We start from the raw sequence: 21,297 nt of genomic DNA on the forward strand, positions 1-21,297 counted from the left end.
TTATAGGGATGATATGGGGGCTTGGGTTTGAAGGAACCTGACTTGTGTTCTCAGCCACACCAGGGCTCTGTCTCTTTGCGGAAAGACTTGCATCTTGAGTTTTTGTGGGGAATACTCGAAATAGAAGGGAGCTTTGGTCTTTTTCCTTAGAACTGTGGGGTGGGTGTGGGGTGCCCTGTTATACTCTGTGGTATAGCCTTTAATTTTCATTTATTAGTCCCTGCAGTTTTTCCCCCTTCAGGAAGGAACTGTTCTATGTAAGAATAAATGCTAAGCTGGGAAGATGACAGGTGTTTAGTCATGTCCCCTTTCTGCTGATTAAAAATATATCAGGAATCAAATTACACAAGCCTGTCATTTTCCTTTCTGTCTTGTAGATTTCTTTCAACCCCCAAGGGAATCATATTCTGACTGGCAGCGCTGACAAAACAGCGAGAATCTGGGATGCTCAGACTGGTCAGTGCCTCCAGGTCCTTGAGGGGCACACAGATGAGATCTTTTCATGTGCTTTCAACTACAAAGGCAACATAATCATTACAGGTATGGGAGAGAGAAACACATGCACTTGGTTTTCTTTTTCAGTTGGCTATTAGCGTTTCCAAGCTGAATACAAAAACAGTTTTACTGCTCACCCCTCCCCGTCTTGCAGGGTTCCTGGTGTGTGCTCATGTTTCCCACACCCACAATTTATTTTAGTAGCATGTGGAACCACAGGGGTGAGCTCTGACTGTAAGGCTTTGTGAATTTTGAATTTTAGTTGCTTTTAACAAAGAGCTCAGTAGCCTGCCTTACTGGTTACCGCATCTCCCCAGGAAGTACCCACCGAATGGTTAATATTCAGTTGTCAGTAAGTGTTAGTAACTAAAACAGGCTAGGACCCACGTTCTGCACAGTTGGACTTTCAGCCCATGAGAGATTTATTCTTTGAGCTAAGTTGTTTTCTCCTTGGATACCCCCACTAACACATTAATATTTGGGGGAAGGGAACCCATATTGAGCATTTTTCAACTGTTAACACTTTATTGTGAATTAATTATATTAAAATGTTTTTTAAGAACTGAATTGAGAATAGGCTAACTCTGATTGTGGAAAGTGACAAGAGTATGGTGTAATGTTAGTGTGGTGCCTCTGGAAGGAGGCCCTGGCGTGGAGTGGGGTGGTAAAGCCATGTGGGGTAGGGGCACCCTAAGGGGACACAGAGGACAGAATCTGCCTGACTCCCAGTGATTCTTACTATGTTGAGCAATTTCAAAATTGCTTAACTGGTCTAATAAATTAAATGTCCCATGTGCAAGGTTCGCTTTATATATTGGCTGATTAAATGGCTTCCTAGTCATATAACTTGAGGGGTGCTGAGAATAATCTCCTTTTTGCCCTAAAAATCTCTTCTTATTATTTAATTCTGGTAATTTCTAAAATTATGGATTACTTTCTGGAGTTTATGATTTGCTAATGTCACTAAAATGCAGGTACTCTTAAGACAATGCCATAAGAATCCACATATTTTATTGTGAGCTCAATGTCAAATCCTTTCCTAGGACGAGGAAAGAGATGGGAGGCAGTGATGGGGGCACCAAAAGCTGATGTAGGAAGCTCCTGGCAAGTAAGGAAAAGGAAGCTGGCACTGCTTTGTCAGAGGACAAACCTTTTCTAGTCTACAGGGCTCATGTTAGACCAGCTGTATGGTACCTCTTCCTGACGTCACAGGAGGTCCTAAGAGACTTTAGGGAAGAAATATTGTCTATCTCTTGTTTTGGGGCTGGCATTTACACTCCTGAGCTCGTTAAGACATAATTGATTTATTTAGTGTCTCCCAAAGCACTGAAGTGCTAGATACTGGTCTACTAGATGGGGGAGCTTACTACAAAGGGGTAACACTTCTGTCTTGTCATCAGCAGAGTAATCACTTTGTTTGAATGGATCTATCCCCTTTTCTTGATGGACCCAGGTATGATTAACTGCATGAGTTTTCATGGAGTGCCTGAGGTTGGGCTTGAAATAAAAAATTGGAAGGAACTTGGCCAGTGTGGTCATTAATTTTTTTTAGAAGGTGAGGTGCCTTTTGGTGGAATGGACAGTTTCCATAGCGCCTCTCAGTCCATGTAAACAGCACATTTCTTATACTGATGTCATGTGTTCCCGAAGAGCAGGGAACCAGCAGTGCCCAGTGCTGCTCCATACCAGGGTGGTCATTTCCCAAGGCATAATGAATGTGAACAGTGCCCTTGGGGACCAGTCGATCAGAGCTGCTTTGGAAGAGTGTCTATCATAGCAGTGGGGAGGGAGAATGCACATTTCACATTTTACCAACAATGAGAAAAAGCCATTGACATTTTGAAATGTTCTGAAGTGGAATGTGTTGCCCCCTCATAAGTCAATCACCTAGATCTAGAAATCTTCAAATTCACTGTCTTTCCACTTGACTGTGTTGTTTGAAGGGAGGGCACAAGGGATGAGCAGAGGGGAAGGCTGCATTCTCAGGGCTCCAGTTCTGAGATGCCATGAATTTCACATGTGTGAGTAGGCCATGAACTTGCCCAATTGATGACTGACAGGAATCATTAAAAACAATTTTTTTTTTTTTTTGCCCCCTAAATGCTGGAGCAGCTCTAAGACTCCACAGCTGGGTACATTGAGTGCACTGATCATCCTCGATGTCCCAGAGAAGGTCAACTTGTAAAAAGGGAGAATTAATGAATGAAATAAAGAAATAATAACTTGGTGAAATTTGTTTTATTAGGTAGCAAGGATAACACATGTAGGATATGGCGCTGACTGAAGAAAAAAGGCAGTTGATGAGCAGATTTGCTAGCAATGGAGTTCAAGACCTGGAGCTTCACATAGTGCAAACAACCTGTTTTTTATATTTCACATTTTCTCTCTTTCCAAAAGTCAGCTTCATGGATATGACTATTAAAACTGATAAATTTATACCATTTCTTGATATTATTTGATAGGAATGACAAGAAAGAGCATAATGTCTGGCAAATGTCACTGGTCATTTCAATTTTGTTTTTATTTTTAGTAGCATCATGATAGTGAATAAGGAAACCAAAGTGTTTTAACAGTGTGTCTCCTAGATTTTACTCTGAAGGCCATTATAATTTCTGTTGACTAACGTTTTGGGAAGCAGTTTTTAGTGAATTGTACATCTGTATTTATGATGTATGCTTCCCTTTTCTTGTGATGAGAACTTTAAATCTATTCTCATAGCAACTTTCAAATATACACTACAGTATTATTAACTAGAATCATGATGGTGTCCATGGCATGCTCAAGATTTATTTATTTTTTAACTCTAAGTTTGTACGTTTTGATAGCCTTCACCCGTTTTACCCATCCTTCCAATCCCTGCTTCTGGCAACCACAAACCACCAATCTGTTCTCTGTATCTATGAATTCAGTGTTGTCTTTTTTTTTTCTGTTTTGTTTTTCTTTTTAGGTTCCGCATATGAGTGAGAACATACAGTACCTGCATTTCTCTGTCTAACTTATTTGCTTTTCAGAATGCCCTCAAAGGTCCATCCATGTTGTTGCAAATAGCAAGATTTCCTTCTTTTCTATAGCTGAGTAATATTCCATTGTACTTATATACCACATTGTTCTTATTCATTCATCCATCAGTGGACACTTAGGTTGTTTCCATATCCTGGCTATTGTAAATAATGTTGCAATGAACATGCAGGCACTTACATCTTTTCCGGTTAGTGTTTTCATTTTCTTTGGGAAATACCCAGAGGTGAAATTGCTGAATCATATGGTAGTTCTATTTTCAATTTTTTGAGGAAACTCCATGCTGCACTGTGGCTGTGCCAGTTTGGAAGCTGACTAGACATTGTATTACTTCTTTAGTGATTTTACTTTCTGCACCTAAGAATGAAAAAGGCAAAATTGGAAGCCTAATCTTTCCTCATACTCACAAGTATATCTATACCTCCTTCCATCAGAAAAAAAGTTGACAACCTACACTGGGTAAAATGAGGGTGGCGTATAGGGAAAGCAAAATGAATGTCACTTACTAGGAAATATATTCTGAATTCATAGTGGATATCAAATATATGGGCAGGTTTTTCTCTAAAAGAAAAAGTTAAACAGAATAGACCTTTGAATTACTGAATTAAAAAATTTGGATAGAAAACAATTGAGGTACCAGAGTAAATTACCAAACATCAACCCACTTGCTGCTGAAATACTGAAAACTATTTTTTAAAGGCTTTTCTACGTAAAAGTGCTCTAATACCTATTAAAAATTATTGTTAAAAGATAAAGCACACACACAAAAAGATAAAGCACAAGATAAAACTGGTGATGCCTGAACCCAGAACTAGAGAATGCATGAGGATCTTCTGGAGCCATTTTCTCAATAATAACAACCATAGTCAGGGTGGCTGAGTGTGTGCTGCCTGCCAGACACTGCCCACCCACTCCATGTAGATCATCCATGCAACCCTCGCCACAAATGTTTCCGAGCAGGTAACTGTCCTGATCTGAAAATGAGGTGGTGAATCACATTGAAGGGAAATAATCTACCAAAGACACCACATGTTAGGGATTCTGATTCCATTACATTCTCATGGGTAGAGAGTATCATATGTACTGGTAGGAAGGTCAGGGCTGAGAATTACCCTTCAGATCAACAATGGATGTCTAGCACCCAAGAAGAAAGATAAAACAAAACCAAAGCAAAACAAAAACAAAACAAAACTTCAGTGCAGCTGCTGGAAGGAAGACACTCAGAGATGGCAAAGGCCAGGAGAGCTTGGATTAGAGAAACCTGGGTCAAAATTTAGCTACTTCGTAGGGAACCAAGAAGCTGATACTGACTCTTCCTCTGTGATGGTTTGTTTGATGGCTTTAGGGAAAGTGGCCATACTATTTTGTTATGTCATTCAATAGAGAGAACGAATATATGGTCATGGAGATCATTCTAAGCCTCATTGACCTATTTAGCTATTTAGCTATTGACCTATTTAGTTGGAAGCCCCTCAGTCAGAGAAAGTTCCTCTAATTTTTTTAAGCTTCCTCTAATTCTCATGAAGAAATCTTTCTTTATAGCATACTTATTAAGGTTTCCCGTAGTATTTTTTTTTTTTTTTTGAGAGAGAGAGAGAGAGCACACATGCATGAGCTGGTGGGAGGGGCAGAGGGAGAGAGAATCTTAAGCAGCCTTCATGCTTGGTGTGGAGCACATGTGGGGCTCGATCTCACGACCCTGAGATCAGGATCTGATCTGAAATCAAGAGTCCGATGCTTGACCATGCAGTAGCATTTTTTTGACGTACAATGTTATATTAGTTTCAGATGAACAACAGCGATTCAACAACTCTGTTCACTCAGGCTCACTCTGAGACGTGTCATCACCATCTGTTCCCATACAGCATTATTACAGTATCATTTACTGTATTTCTTAGGAAATAAGTACTTCTCATGCCCATGACTTATTTTATGAGTGGAAGTTTGTTGTCCTTCCAGTAGTATTTTTTAAGCTACTTAAAAAAATAAATGTTTAGATACTTAAAATCATAGAATAAATGATAATACCCTCACTTTTTTTTTTCCCTCTGGAGTATTATAGGGTATAAATGAGGTGCATGTGGGGTCTGGAATCAGAGTGCCTGGACATATATTCTGATTCCAATTCTTAATTGCTGGGCAAGTTCCCCTATCATGCTTCCTTCATTCCTTCAGCCAGAAAGGGGTGATAATAATCATTCTTGTTTTGAGGACTGAGAATATCTGGCACATCACAAGCATGATAACTATTTCCCATTACTCTTATAATCAGTAACTTAGCCGTCATCTTAAAAAACTGATATTTGAACACAATTCTCAGAAAGGAACATAGCATTAATTACTCAGAAATGATAGCTGAAATATAACTCACTTTAATGTATTATAGGCATCCTGGGGAGAAATACCAAATTTTTAGCAATGAAAATTTAAGAACCCTGGGAACATTGTCCCTTTAAGGTTTCTCTCTTGAACAGAGGAGCTGAGATGTGAGGCCATCATCAATATAAATGATTGTGGTCTAATTCATCTTCATATATTCAGAATCAGGATAGGATTTTAAGAAAGTGAATCATCCTCATAAAAATGAAATATCTTTTCTAAGAAATCATATCTAAAACTGCAGGAGCTCACAATGTAGCATAATGCCTGATTTAGAAATAAAATAAATGCTTTTCGAACTAAACAGTGCTTTCTAGACATGCAACTTCTGCATTGCCATTTAAAAACACATCAGTAACCTTTTAAATCACATGCAGATTATATTCTGTGTTTCCACTGGTGCTGTTATCTTCAGTTTACCTTGTTGGGTCTCCAAGGGGGCAAATCTGTAACAGAAGGAAAAAGCGATTACGATATTTGAAGACATATCCCTTCTCAAACACGAAGAATCGTAAATTGACTCAAAATATCTATAACCCTTTTAGTTATCTTACCAAGATTATTTTATTTTTTGTTCAATTCAACTACACTGTTACATTGGGTAGGGTGGTTTTGGCTCTAAGTGTCAAAATGCACAGTTAAAACAAACTCAGTCCCAAAGTTGGTTATTTAGTGGCAAGATGATCCAAGGACTCAGGGTTTGGGGGTATTCCCCTTTGCCATCCTTATTGGCTTATCCTCAGTGTCCTTCCAAGCTGCAAAATGGCTGACACATTTTCTTGGTTTAATCATCTTGTCATCTCTTTAATCTCACCCAATTCGGAAGAAAACATCTCACTTCCTTTTCTAGGACTTCCATTTATCCTGATATCTTAGCAGTTCTATTCCTGCTGCTGATGGCAATAATCTTGTTTTTCCACTATTTATTTTCTCTATGTGCCCACAAAATCATAAATGTTTTCCTCAATTAAAAAACAAATCCTAGGGGCGCCTGAGTGGCTCAGTGGGTTAAGCCTCTGCCTTCAGCTCGGGTCAATATCTCAGGATACTGGGATTGAGCCCCACATCGGAGACTCTGCTTAGCAGGGAGCCTGCTTCCCCCCCTCTCTCTGCCTGCTTCTCTGCCTACTTGTTAACTCTCCCTCTGTCAAATAAATAAATAAAATATTTAAAAAAAAAACAAAAAAACCCCAAATCCTAGCTATCCAGTCTTGTTGCCATTTTTTAAAAAAGATTTAATTTACTTATCTGACAGACAGATATAACAAGTAGGCAGAGAGGCAGGCGGGGGTGGGGGGGGAGCAGGCCCCCCGCTGAGCAGAGAGCCTGATGTGGGGCTCCATCTCAGGACCCTGAGATCATGACCCGAGCTGAAGGCAGAGGCTTTAACCCACTGAGCCACCCAGGCACTCCTTGTTGCCATTTTATCTGTAATCTCTAATCCCAGTACCTCTGTACTAGAAATCAAGACAATCTTCTAGTTAATTATCCTGGCTTCCTTTTGCTATATTAGATGATTGCTTTCTAAAGCAAACAGGGATAAAACAAAACAAAACAAAAAACCTTTCCAAATATTTGCATGTTTTATGGCTTACAAGACTTTTGCCTCAGTTCATTTAATAAAGAAGAATGATGTAGGAATTAATAGAACCTGAATTTAGAGTTGGTAACACATAATTGAGGAGAGGGATGGTGGCTTCCCTGGATCAGTCGGTCAGTGGGTTGCCAGACATGAACTCAAACCTAGAAAGGCTATGTCCTATATACAGCTCAACGAGGTCTTAAATAATGATGTGCTGCCTGAGCTTTTCCACATGATTATTGTGCTATACTAGCATGTATGTTTTTAATTGTCTAGATTTCTTTTAAATCCCCTTGAATAACTTTTAAAACATCAGCATTATGAAGGATGGTGTTTTCCAATTAATTAAAGTTTGAGTTTGAACCTTTATTATGCATGCAATTATTTAGTAATGGGGTCCCAATTCCTGTGGCCTGGTAATCATAAATTCACACTTCTCCTAGCAATTATATCACAACAGAGAATTGTTTATTCCAAACTTTACAGATACTAAATGAAATTAAAAATAAAAACTTTTGGAAGTAGAAAAGAGCAAGTGCCCAGATTCTTGTTATTCACACTTGGCAAGTGGAAAGGTAGACGCAGTAATGACCTAGGAGTTCTGCTTAGTAATAGGATGACCTGTGTGAACTTGTAAGAGCGAGTTGTTTATTCTCTCTTGGAAGTTTCCTTACCAGCATCAACAAGGAGAGTAAAGCTGGATCCCCACTCATTCTAACTGTGGAACCCGTTTCACAAATGCAGGTGTTGAAATCATGCCAAGACAATGAGAACAAAGGTGAAGTCACAAGTGTATAAAGTAGGACTGCTCTTCTTAAATGTGTATTCGTTTAATTGCATGGTTAAATTACCTAATCTCAACATAATGGTATATATAAAACAAAGTATTTGAAAAATACTGAAGGGTTTATCAAACTCAGAGCAAAAGAAACCACAAAAGCCAATGTAAAAATACTCCATATGTGAAGTAAATTGAGTTAATTTTGTTTAATGAAATCAATGTTTTATTAAAAGAATATGATTAATGGGAAAACTCTATCTTTTTTTCTCTGATTCTTGTAACCGCATTTCTGATACTGGCTCTTCCTGTAATGGTTATTTATTACAGAGGATTTCACTTTTAAATGCAGTTTGTATCCAAGATAACAGTTTTTGACTTACTAATACAATAAGCCAGTGGCAGACTATGAGTCACATATATTTCTTTCCTTCCCCTCATGTTAGAGTGAGTTTATCATTCTTAAATATGGGCCAGGTCCATCGATGTGGTTGAAGGGAGTAGAGATTCTACCATAGCAAAACGTCCTCTCCACAGGCTGTACTCCTTTTGGTGAAATCCCTGATCCCAACTAGATTAGATTATGGTTGGTTGTGACTTCATTCGTCTCTGCTATTGGTAAACTCTATCTTTTACATTGTTATTTTTCTTGATTTAAAAATCAAGTATTCAGATTCCTGAAAATTTAAACATGAAATTACCACATGACCCAGCAATTGCTCTCCTAAGTAAATGCCCCCCACCACCAAAATGAAAAATGGCACTTAAGCCTATGTACCCTCGTGTTCCTGGCAGCATATTCATAACAGCTCACACATTTGCCCATGGGTGCATGGATAAACAGGCTGTGATATATCTTTACGATGGAATATCATTCAGCCATATGAATGAATAAAGGACTGATACATGCTACCACATAGGTAAGCCTGTGTTTAAAACATTATGCTAAGAGAATCCAGACACAAAAGGCCATGTATTGGGTAACCCCAATATATGGATATGAAACAGAATACTAAGTCCATAGAGACAGAACACAGATCCGCAGTTGCCAGATATGGGCAGTAGAGGGCAATGGGGAGCGGTAACTCAATGGGTGCAGTTTTATTTTGGTATGATAAAAACCTCTTGGAATTAGGGGTGGTGATCGTACAACATTGTAAAACTACTAAATGCTAATGGGTTGTTAAAACAGCTGTTTTATGTTATGTGAATTTTATCTCAATAAAAACTTATCAAATGCTCAATCTGTTTTCACAATCTTTTGCAAGTGGTAAGGGGTCAATTTTCTTGGTTTTCGCAACATCGTATACCTGGGGATTTTTGTCTTTTAGAGGCATATTATTTAAAGGGGGAATCAAGCATTGACCTCATGAGGAAAAAGACATAAGCCTTAAAGATATTTGTATTAACTCTTTAGAAAGATTCATTCATTGTGGGATCATGTCTTTCAACAATTAATTACTTACTCTCTCTGAGACACTATGCTAGTTACAAACAACTCGATTAGGTTTTTGGTGGGAAAGGAGGTTGTGAAAGTTTGGAAATTTCTTTTCTTCTTTTAGAACTGAGAGTATATTTTGGAGGAGTATACTTTAATAAAAAAAATAAAACCTGAAGGATGAAATGATTGAAACATGACAAGAAAAACGTTTTCTTATTTTAGCATAAAATCTGGCCCAGAAAGGGAGGATCCAGTTGGTATTTGATACTTTTGTAATTACAAGACTCAGAAGCCTTCAAATGTTTTCTCATAACAGTTCCTGCTTTGATACTTTCTGAGTTTGGGTTTGTGATATGAGAGTAGTCTACATTTGGGAATGCTACTTTTAGGAGTATCCTGCTCTTTTAGGGTGAACCTAGCAGAATTTTACAGGCCTCTGAGGCCAATTCATTATAACCTCTAGAAGACTCCAACAGGGAGTTGGTGTAACTTTGATTTTTTTACCCCCTTTTACTACCTTTCCTCCATTTTTTTTCTTCCCTGAAACACGCTGGTTATCCCCAGAATGGATATTGGTTTAACACATGGTGAGGAATTGATAAAGGGGTGTGTGTGTATGCCTATGTCTATATGTGCGTTTCACAGGGCTCTTTGAGTTCTTCACATAAGGCAAAAGCATTAGTTTCTCTCTATTCCTAAATTTCCTTTTGAGTTCAGAATTTCAGTTTGCATTACCTTGAACTTAAAAATGAGTTTTTGGGAATGCAAGAGATGGCAATCCCAGAAAAGTTGTCTGTAAGCTAAATACAACAAAGACCAGGGCTGATACTCATTCTACCTTTTGAGAAATGTTGGATGCATCTCTTTGGACAAAGTTGTCTTTGCTACTATTTTCTTGGAACTCTAAGATTTTTTTTAAAGGTTTTATTTATTTATTTTAGAGAGAGAGAGAGTGGGGAGAGGAGCAGTGGGGGGGGGTGGGGAGATTGGGCCGACTTGGAGCCTAGATGGGACCCCAACGTGGGGCTCCATTGAACAACCCTGAGATCATGACCTGAGCTGAAACCAAGAATTGGACGCCCAACCACTGAGCCACCCAGGCACCCCAGGACCATGAGATCTTAATGAAGTAATTAATGCTCCCACTAATGAAAAGCAGAAAATTTTGCTGTGTTGTACAAGTGCATAGGCTTGCATGCCTTTATTCTCTCATCTCAGCAGATGGCAGTGTTTATCTTTTAGCAGATAAATTGTTGTTTCAAAAGCTACAAATGAGGAGTATAAAGAGTAAACTTTTTATTCTATGTCCTTTAATGACCAGGGTTATGTGGGGATATATAACAATGCTCAGATTTTGATATGGATTAAACTTAGGACCATCTTGGCATATCTGGGGCAGATGACAGATCTCATTAATTTTGATACAGTGTAGGGATATTTTTCCATCTATGAGGACTCAGACCAGTAAGGAGAATGAGAGAGAGTTCTTTTTTTCTCTATAAATCCCTCAATTGGAAACCAGTTTTAATTATCTTAAAATACAATCAATCAATCAAGGAATCCAACATTCAATTATGTCTTTTAATGGTAATACCTGATCAGAGTATAACATGGATTCTGTTTAAATTTTAATAAAGTTTATTGTAATATCATTGGGTTGAGAGTCTAAGAATTGTAAATAATTTGAATATTAATTATTTTAACATAACCATAAATCAAAGGGTCAAACTAATTTGTGTTGGGTTATCAAAGATAAAAGTAGGTCTGAGACTAACTTAACAAAGGCCGCTTAATCATAAATTTGTCGCAAAGAAAGCCATCTGCTATCACTTCCATTCCAGCAGGAGTTTGAGGTTTCAAAGGAGAGTCAGTTTCATAGAGTGAAAGGATGAAATACTGAGTTTCTGACAAAGTGTTCTATTAAGACAGGTACTTTGGAAATGAGGTGACTTTCTTTTTTTTTTTTTAATTTTTTAATTTCTTTTCAGCATAACAGTATTCATTGTTTTTGCACCACACCCAGTGCTCCATGCAATACTTGCCCTCCCTATTACCTACCACCTGGTTTCCCCAACCTCCCACCTCCTTCCCCTTCAAAACCCTCAGGTTGTTTTTCAGAGTCCATAATCTCTCATAGTTCATCTCTCCTTCCAATTTCCCTCCACTCCCTTCTCCTCTCCATCTCCCCATGTCCTCCATGTTATTTGTTATGCTCCACAAATAAGTAAAACCATATGATATATGACTTTCTAATTGGTCTTCAGCTATCTTTGATAGTTCTTGGTTGACTGCAAGAGAGCATACAAACAGCTTGAGGACATTTCAAAAGAAGAATGGTTCAATATTGTGGGCGGAGTTTCTTTTTTCTTTTTTCTTCTTTTTCTTTTCTTTCTCTCTTTCCTTCTTTTGTGTGTGTGTGGTGGCTATTTCCTGTAATAAGTGGGGGGGGGGCAATTGTGCTTTGTTGTCATCAAACTGTCAAAATATTCCTTATTTGGTGGTGAGGAGGTGGCTGCCACAACAGCCACTTTCCCAGGTAGGGACGGTGTTTTGGAAATTAAAAACATAGATTCAAGAATCAGAATGCCTGTTTTCATATCCTGTTCAGCCACTTCTTGGATACAAGACTTTGAGAATTCAAACACCTCTTGGCTCTGTTTTCTTGCCTATAAAATAAGACTAACAATAGTGTGGGGGAGTTTGTGAGGATTAAGTAAGTTAACTGATACATAATGAGGCTGACACATCATAAACCTTCACTTAATGGGCAGCTTGTATTATTTGTGGACACTGCTTCAATGATATAAAGGATTTAAGAATTGAGAAAGGATTTGCACATTCAACGTAAATTTTCTTATTAATTTATTATGGTTTGGGGCATCCCATTTGCAATAAACGAAGACCTTCCAATTCACTTTCTCCTAGGAAACTAAGAGGGAATAAAATAAATGCAGGGGATATTTTGAGTGCTCATCTGTCATGGATTCTCATGGATTCAGGCATGTGAATAAAATTTTGGTTCAGCTTAATAAACGTGTTTTGTCCGTAACTCTGAGTCAGCCCAGGTTTTTCTGGATTTTTCCCCTTTTGCAAAACTGTGCACTTCTAAGTAAAGCCTTGTCCAGCCTGCACAGCCAAGGAAATCACAGTTGAAGAAGATGCAAATGTCATTAATTAAGCAGAATTCTAAAATTCTTCTTGAAACCCTCCTTCAGTACTTGAGAAGATGTTCTTATTAGGAAAATTAGAGGGAATTTATCAAATACTTCTCAAAAATATCTTAAGGGTGAAAACAGTCCCCAGGGTGTGCTGATGGGCCTATTATAAGTTAATGACTTACATGTATTTGGGGAGTGACAAATGGCCCCAAATTTGGATTTTAACACTAACACTGTTAAAGAAGCCGGTTCCCTTCAGTATGAGTGACTACAGTCATACTTCCCGTAGTTACCTCCAGTAACGTTTCGGGTTTGGACTTATGTCAAATGCGCAGTAATCCCCTTGGGATCTTTTGTGATGTGTTTCCTAGGTTAGTATTATTCATCATCTGAAACCCTTTGTTATTTGCAAGTATTTCTTGGACATACTCTCGTCTTTAATTATGGAAATGGAAATTCGGGGAGGAATGCCTAAATTTCTGCTCCATTTAGATGTAGTTTTTCCCTATTTTCCCAGAGGAGTGTACATTCCTGCAGTGGAAGATGACGCTGGGTGTTTTCCCCCAGGCAGGAGAAGACCTGTTTTCTAGGTGTGTCTGAGGCAAGAGGACACATACAATTATTTTCTAGGCTAGAAAATCTCCAATGTAAGTTATATAAGTTATTAACCCTTGGGCTATCACCATGAATAATCAATTTGGTTGTGTCATATGAAATTGCCAATTTTGACAAATTTTGATCTCCAAAAAGTAATTTCATCTGGTTCACCCTAATATATTGCTGTATGTGTGAAAGGTGAGAGATTTTTATGTCCATGTTAGTTCTCAAAAAGATCCTTGATGGTGACTCACAATCCATTACTGCAGCCTGGTGTCCTCCTCCTGCAGGTGGCAGAGGGCAGAGGGAAGGATTCCCGAAACAGCTGATGATATCTTGACATACGCGATCATGCGAGAGAAGTCCCACTTAATACACTGTGTGGCATAGAATGTTCACTTTGGTCTGAGAGAGTGTTCAACTCATCATTCTATTGTTCTGGATAAGTCTTTTTACCTTCCTGGGTTTGTTTCCTTATCTCTACAATGGAAATATAACCAGAGACTGGTTCATACTACACATGAAGAAGAACTAGCTCAAAGGCTGTGGTATATCTGGCAGTAAGTGTCCTTGACCTTGCATTGCTCCATTGAGAACAGCAAGGTCAATGTTGGAATCAGTGCTGACTTGAGTGATGGGAAAGACGATCTTGCATGACCTGCCCTTGTGGATGAGAGCCAGGGCAGCCTCTCTGCTTTTTTTATTTTTCTGAAGGCCAGAGCCCTCTCTTCCCAAATGTGCTTCTCTCAGCCATTCAGATTTTACTGACTCCCTTGGGAAAAGCAGGTGGCCTATATTTAGAATAGCATCAGCTACTTTCTTATGCATTTGAGCTAATGCTGACAAGTATTAATGAAAAAACTTTTTAAGTATTGGCTAAATGTAAACATTTTGTTTCAGAAAATCTTCTAAATATCTATAGGATCTTTCAGATTTGGTTTGAGAAGGAGGATAGAAGTAGAAGAATATAAATGCACATATCTGAAAATAAGTCTCTCTTGAGGAAAGTCAGTTGCTGCAAAATATATATATATAACCTATACAGATAATTTATTAGTAATGAATCATGTTAGCAGGTCTCATCTTCAGTTTTGAATAGCTTGATGAGTTGATGTCATGTCAGGCATTCATATAGTTCACTGTTTAAAGAAGAGGCTCAAATTTCCCATTCTCATGTTTCAAGGTATCCATGAGCTAGTCTTAATCTACATTTATGGCCTAAACTTGCCTGCTCCCTGTTATCCCAGATGTTATCAGATGAATTGTATCCCTCCAAAATTCATAGGTTGAAGTCCTAATCCACTTCAAAACGCAATCAAAATGGAATTATATTTAGAGATAAGGTTTTTAAAGAGGTGATTACGTTAAGGTCTTTAAGAAGGTTCCAAATCCAATCTCACTGGTACCCAGAGGAGAAATTTGCATACACAAAGAGACACCAGGGAGGCACACACGCAGAGATCAGACCTCATGAAGACATAGTGGGCAGGCGACCAAGACAAGGAGAGAAGCCCAGGGAGAAACTAAACCTGTTAACAGCTCAGCTGGGACTTCCAGCCTCCAGAACTGGGAGAAATACATTTCTGCATCTTAAGCCACCCATTTTGTGGTGTTTTGTTATGATAGCCCAAGCTGACTGATTTAACAGATAATGAGTCCACTCATTATCTTAAGTACGTCTTAAATACGTGCCAGACTTTCCTCTCTTTGTGTCCACTAGGCTACTACAAAAGACTATCATAGATATTGGGGTGTGGGAGTGGAACTATACACACCAGAAATTTATTTCCACAGCTTCAGGAGCTGGAAAATCCAAGATGAAGTCACCAGCAGGTGCAGGGTCTGGTGAAAGCCTACTTCTTGGTTCATAGATAGCCATTTTCTTGCTGTGTCCTCACATGGTCATGGGGCAAGGGAGCTCTCTGGGGTCTCTTTTATAAGGACATATGATCCCATTCACGAGGGCTCTACTTTCACAATCTAGTCACCACCTAAAGACCCCACCTTCTAATACCACCACATTGGGGGTTGGTTTTCAATAGATGAATTTTGGGGGTAGAACACCTATCTGCCCTAAAACTCCTTTTCTTATATCTCTGGCTGGCAATCTGCCCTCCCCCCATGCTTTACAATTTGCCCCAGATATCAATTCTTCCTTGAATTCTTGTTTGGTCTCTCCCACCCAGCCTTACCCTTCCAAGGTAGAAAAGGTCTCTTTCCCAAATTCCATTTCTGCATGCCTATTTTATCATTTTAAATTATGTTATTCTTGAAAATAGAGACTAAGTTTTCAGGACTTGGTCTGAAGATGGAAAAGATGAAGGGGCCATGGGGCCATCAGATGTCTTCAAGGTTTGTTTCAGAATGAATGAGACTTATACCCAATTTTAGACTGAGAAGTTGTTCTAGTGGCTAAAGAAAGGTTGAAGAGTTGGAAGGAAATTGAAACTTGTTAGAACCAAGGGTTAAAGGAGATGGAAGAGGTGGTCGAAGAACAGACAGAAGGAGGGGTTGACACTGAAAGAAAAACAGCTCATGTTCTGAGACTAGAGGGGATGATGTGAGAAAGAAACAAGTTTTGTTAATTTTGTGGATTATTATTTCTAAAGTCATGGGAGCATGAGCTCCAAAGACACATTCCAAAGTCTCTTCACCCATCATGTTGAATCTGTGACCCAGATGGCTTTTAAATTCTGTTCAGTCTTCGTGTTTCCAAGTCCACAGTGGGCAAAACTGTCACTGTCATCAAGGGATCACATGAACAACACGTGTGAAGTACTTAGCACAGAGCCCAGCAACGGTGATAACAGTAATTCTTATTGCTATGCCAGTGCCCTCTTGCCAAAGAACAGATTGGGTGGATTGCTCCTTGGAGGGAGAACACACTTGCCTGGGGAATCATGGAGCATCTCAGAAAGGGAATGTCAGAAAGGATTTATTACAGGGTTTGGGTTTGTGTTAGGTTCTCTGGGGGAGTGTTTAGGGACTTTGCTCTTTGCTCTAGTTTGGTTGCTGTAAGGAAGCAGGGGGAATGCTGTTATTGTGTATATACATCAATTCTATTCAATTGGTAAATTTTATGTAATTTAGTAAGGGAAGAGGCACCATTCATACTCACCAGGTGAGGGGGCTGTTTGGTCATTTTTGTGCTTGAACAGTGCTCCTATGTTAGCTGTGTTCAGACTTCTAATGGAATGGTTTTGTTTTTGCCTTGATGTCAAGGCAGTAGCAACCCTAAGACCTGGCTGATAAATGCCTGATGACCTTGGGTTCTATAGAGTTGTTGGCTGAGAAAGCGGTGCTTAGAGACCAAGGGACGTTGACTTTTTTTTTTTTTTTTTTTGATAGTTACTGAAGGAAGGGCTGTGTACCAAAGCTGAGACCTCAGATGTTTGTAGCCATGTGTGCTGTGATTGTGTGATTCTCTCCCAAGGTGTTTGGCTGCACAGCACAGGTGTGGAGAAGGCATATCCTACAAGTGGTTCTGGGCTGGAGTTGACAGAAAGACCAGGACACAGGACAGGAGTCAAAATTGAGAGTGCTGGTGAGCACAGTCTCTCGACTTGCTGTGATGTATGGGCAATGCAGTGAACAGAGACAGGAGATGAGGGGAGTTACCACCAGGAGATGAGCCTTAGAAAACTGTCTGGTAGAAGCCCTTCTAGGTAATGAGAAGCTCTTCAGCTAGAAAGAGACCAGGGCATTTGGAATCAGAAGGTTGGGGGTGAAAATGGAAAATCTGCATTGCAAAGTCAACCAACCACGTAGATTGAAGTCTCCTTGGGCCACTTTGGATTTGTCGGTCTGTGTCTTCTAAAACAGGATGCAGTTGAGGTGACGAGTACTCCTGCCTCTGCAATGACCCTCACCTTTCCCCCCCTCTGATGGGTAACATTCTTTCATATTCCATTTTTAGATTATGTTAGAATATGTTCCACTTTAAGGGAAGAAGATACTCCCTGGCACTGGTTTGCCTCCCCCAGAATCTCAGAGATTTTTATGATGGAGTATTTCATTTTTGCATCCTCTCCCCAGGGCTCTGGCACATGTTCATGGTGGAGAGAAGAGGTCAGATAAAGACCTGGTAAGCAAGATCCACAGTTTTTACAGAACTCTGTCTTCTCTATCAGAAATTGCCTTCAGAACAAACTGCAAAACCCTTAGGAGGCCGCCCTTCAGGACCTCAGGAGCATAATCACTGCCTCTCATCCTAGGCCCACCACCAGCAGACACAGTCTGCTCTTCACCCTGAAGTTCTCCAGAATGTGGCATGGTAGAGTGCTCTAAACAGTGAATGACTGATGGACTGGTTAAATGAGTGAATTAATACTGATATGGCCTGTTACTTTAGCGCTAAATTTCAACAGACGCTTTATGGGACATTAGCTGTTCTTTAAGGGTTTCTTGTCTTCCAGATCTTTCTTTACCAGAGGAACTTAGCTTTTTTGGTTAGTCCTGATTTTAGCCTGCAAATAAAATGCATTCAGAGAATGGTTTTGGAATCCTTAAGAGAGAGACTGAGAGCCACCACTGGCTAAGAGATTGAAGTTTTGCATTTAATCATGCAAAATCTGGCCATGATTGATTCTTCCCAATTCATTTTCTTCTACTTGCTCACATAAATCGTCATCTAGTCTAGCTTGTATAATGTGTCTGTGCTTGTCATTTCCGGTCTCCATATTTTTCCTCCCTGAACCTCCATCCTGCGACCGCAGGTCATGTTGTAAGTTTTCCCCGATCCCCATGCCTGGATGTGCTCTCTCCTTATGCTGAATTGCAAAGCATTTATGGTGTCTAATGGCCAACCCTTTATGTTGCATAAACTCTACTTCCCCAACCAGATGGTTTGTTCATTCACTTACTTGATAAGTGTTCATTGGTACATGTTAGGGAGCAGGTATGGGACTCAGAACCGAGATTCATGATGCATAACCAGATACTTCTGCCTTCAGAGTATATAGTCTAGTGAAGGTTGGAGTATATTAATTAATATTCAGTCAGAGAAACAGAATTGGTAAGGAGAAATACATTAAGAGATTCATCGCCAAGGCTCAGATGATTTGGGGGCTCACAAGAAAAGTCTGAAAGCCTGAGGGCAAGCCATCAGGATGAGCTGGGTGAAACTCTCAGGCACAAGCTGAAGGAGCTTCTCATGGGTAGAATTTCTCCTGAGAAGCTTCAGTTCTGCTCTTAAGAGCTTTTAACTCATTGGATCAGGCCCATTCAGATTATTTAACATTCCTTACTTACTAAAGGTTAGCTGATTATGGACTTAATTTATTTTTAAGAATTATTTACTGGGGCACCTGGGTGGCTTGGTTGGTTAAATGACTGCCTTTGGCTCAGGTATTGATTCCAGGGTCCTGGGATCGAGTCCCGAGTTGGGATCCCTGCTCAGCAGAGAACCTGCTTCTCCCTCTCCTACTCCCACTGCTTATGTTCCCTCTCTTGTTGTCTCTCTCTGTCAAATAAATAAATAAAATCTTAAAAAATAAAAAAGAATTATTTACTTAGTTGAGAGAGAGTGAGAGAGAGAGCATGGAAAGGGGCAGAGGGAGCGGGAGGAGAGAAGCAGACTCCCGCCTGAGTAGGGAGCCCAAAGACACTGAAGGTGGGGGTTGGGCTTGATCTCAGGATTCTGAGATCATGACCCGAGCTGAAATGGAGAGTCCAACACTTAACTGAGCCACTCAGGTGTCCCTGATTATGGACTTTAATCACCCTTACCAAATACCTTTACAACACCCTTCACAGCAAGTGTTTGATTGAATAACTGGGGACTGTGCCCTAAATTGACATAAACTGACCATCATAGGGAAAAACATTAAAGAAACCATGCCAAAATATCATAACTTCCAGGAAGGAGAAAAGGATAATCTATTTTCCTTTGTTTAGCTGGAAGTTAAGAGTTAAATTTGATGTTTACTTTAAAACTTAACTTAGGAGACTTTATCCCAGGAGCTTAATGCAACTATCAAACGAGAAATCTTGCTAAAATATACTAGTGCCTGAACCCTAATCTGAACCAATTAAACTGGAGTCTCTGGGGATAAGGGCTCCAGGCACTGGCATTTTAGAGATATCCTAACAGGTAACCAGAGTTGAGAACAACCACTCTGATGAACTTGAAATTTCTGGTTGTCTTGTTTTATATACGTTTTGATATTGATAAAATTTTCATCACCCTTGGACATAAATACCTATATAAATTAGAAATAGTTATTTTGGTTAAAAAATGGGTGTTTCCTGAAGCCACTGGAATACCTAAAGTTACCTTCCTGGATTGCACACCTGTCACGGGCAAAGTGCCATGTATTCTTAGTCATCAGTCAGGATAGATAAGGTCAAGATGCAATTAAATAAAGAAGAACCCTCCCACCCCAGTTCTCAGACTCATTAGTAAAATCTAGTTGATTTGGTTTGTTATCTCTGCATTTAGCTCAGTAAATGGCACATGGTAAGTGCTTACTTGGTTTTCAACGAATTCACAACCTTGTTTTCTTCTCTCTTAGAGACTGGGCAATTCTGTGTATGTGCATGTTGTCGATCTACTTTTTCTCTCCAGGCAGGTGCTTCTTACCTCTTTAGCTCTTCAGATCTACAGGTCCACAGATTTGAGACTCCTTGGAGTAGAAGAACAGAGACATGTAGCTGTGAGCCCTTCGTGATTCCGACTGCCATGGCAGCACCCGTAAAGAGAAGCTCCCTGTGATACCACAGGTACCCAACTACTCACTGATCCTCATCTCTTCAGAATTCCTCTTTTTGACCTAATAAAAAAGCAAAGAGCCCTTCCAGAAAGTACCCCATTAAAAAGTCTTTTTGCTTAGTCAGGTGCCTGAGGGCTGCCCCTCTCTGTAAGGTGGATCAATAGCACTGCTGGCCTTGCCTCTGGTTCCTGGCAGCTGCCTGCAGGGGATCCCACCAGTGGGGAACAAAGTGGGACCAGGCAGGAGCCATCTGAGTACAGCCTTGGATCTGACAGCAAAGAGGAGGGCTGGAGTAGTAAGGATGGGGCTGGGGTTGAAAATGGGCTTTGTGTGAACCCATACCCCAACTGCTCACGTCAGAGGAGCTCTGAGCAAGAACCCTGGCTACATCAAATTGCACAAGATCCAATCAGCCCAGAACATCTCCAGGAGGACTGCCACATCACAGAAACTTATCTGTCTCACTGCTGACAACCTTGTCTTGAAATCTGCAGGATGAAAGTTTTACTAAGGGCAGTGACAGACTCATCAAGGATAAGAAATGAGCCTGGTGACCAGGAACTTCATTCCCAGAGAAGAAGTAGGTCCTTTTCTCTCCCTGCATTTTGAGGACCCTGCTTGGGGTGCAGCACACCTCTAACCTACCCCCAATATCATGTGACAGTCCTTTCTGACAGTCTCATCCCACCCCTTCTTGGATGAACAAGGCTTGGCCAATTTCCCAGGGGCACAACTTTGCTCCTCCCTGTGTCGGCCAGAGGTGTTGGGAAGTGTGATTTCTGACTGATTCCCTATAGTATTGGTTCCTCCTTTTAGGTTGGGAGGCAATAGACACCATCCCAGGAATTCTTAATAAATTTTTATTAATATGCTGAAAAAAAAGTTTATTTTCAGTGAACCTGGGTAGGCTCTGCAGAGAATCCATAACGCAGTTCCAGGATTCCTCCCCTGGTCAGGTAAATACCACTGGCCAGTGCTATCACCACATGTCCCACATCTGAAGATTGGAGGCTTGCCTAAAAAGGAAGACAGGCTGCCCTATGCTCAGGGCCTCTCAAACATCTGCATTTCCCAGTGCATCCTATATGGGGCTTAGCTGCCTCATCAGAGAAATTCATGAACAGAGGGTAAACTTCACA

At 40.0% G+C, this 21,297-nt stretch overlaps 1 protein-coding gene and 1 non-coding gene across 2 annotated transcripts in view; both read left to right on the plus strand.

Moving 5' to 3' along the window:
• DAW1 (dynein assembly factor with WD repeats 1) overlaps nt 1-2,775 on the plus strand; it is a 44,307-nt gene extending 41,532 nt beyond the window's left edge. Inside the window, exons 12-13 of the mRNA XM_046019604.1 lie at nt 378-540; nt 2,741-2,775. Of these exons, the coding sequence (XP_045875560.1) occupies nt 378-540; nt 2,741-2,775 (198 nt within the window). The remainder of the gene's footprint in view (nt 1-377; nt 541-2,740) is intronic.
• Nucleotides 2,776-20,153: 17,378 nt separating this feature from the next.
• LOC123951299 lies at nt 20,154-20,432 on the plus strand. The gene has a single exon (XR_006820441.1). It is a non-coding gene; the product is annotated as a small nucleolar RNA U89 (small nucleolar RNA).
• Nucleotides 20,433-21,297: the final 865 nt, after the last annotated feature.

This window comes from Meles meles, chromosome 9 (genome assembly GCF_922984935.1).
Source record: "Meles meles chromosome 9, mMelMel3.1 paternal haplotype, whole genome shotgun sequence".
Classification (NCBI taxonomy): domain Eukaryota; kingdom Metazoa; phylum Chordata; class Mammalia; order Carnivora; family Mustelidae; genus Meles; species Meles meles.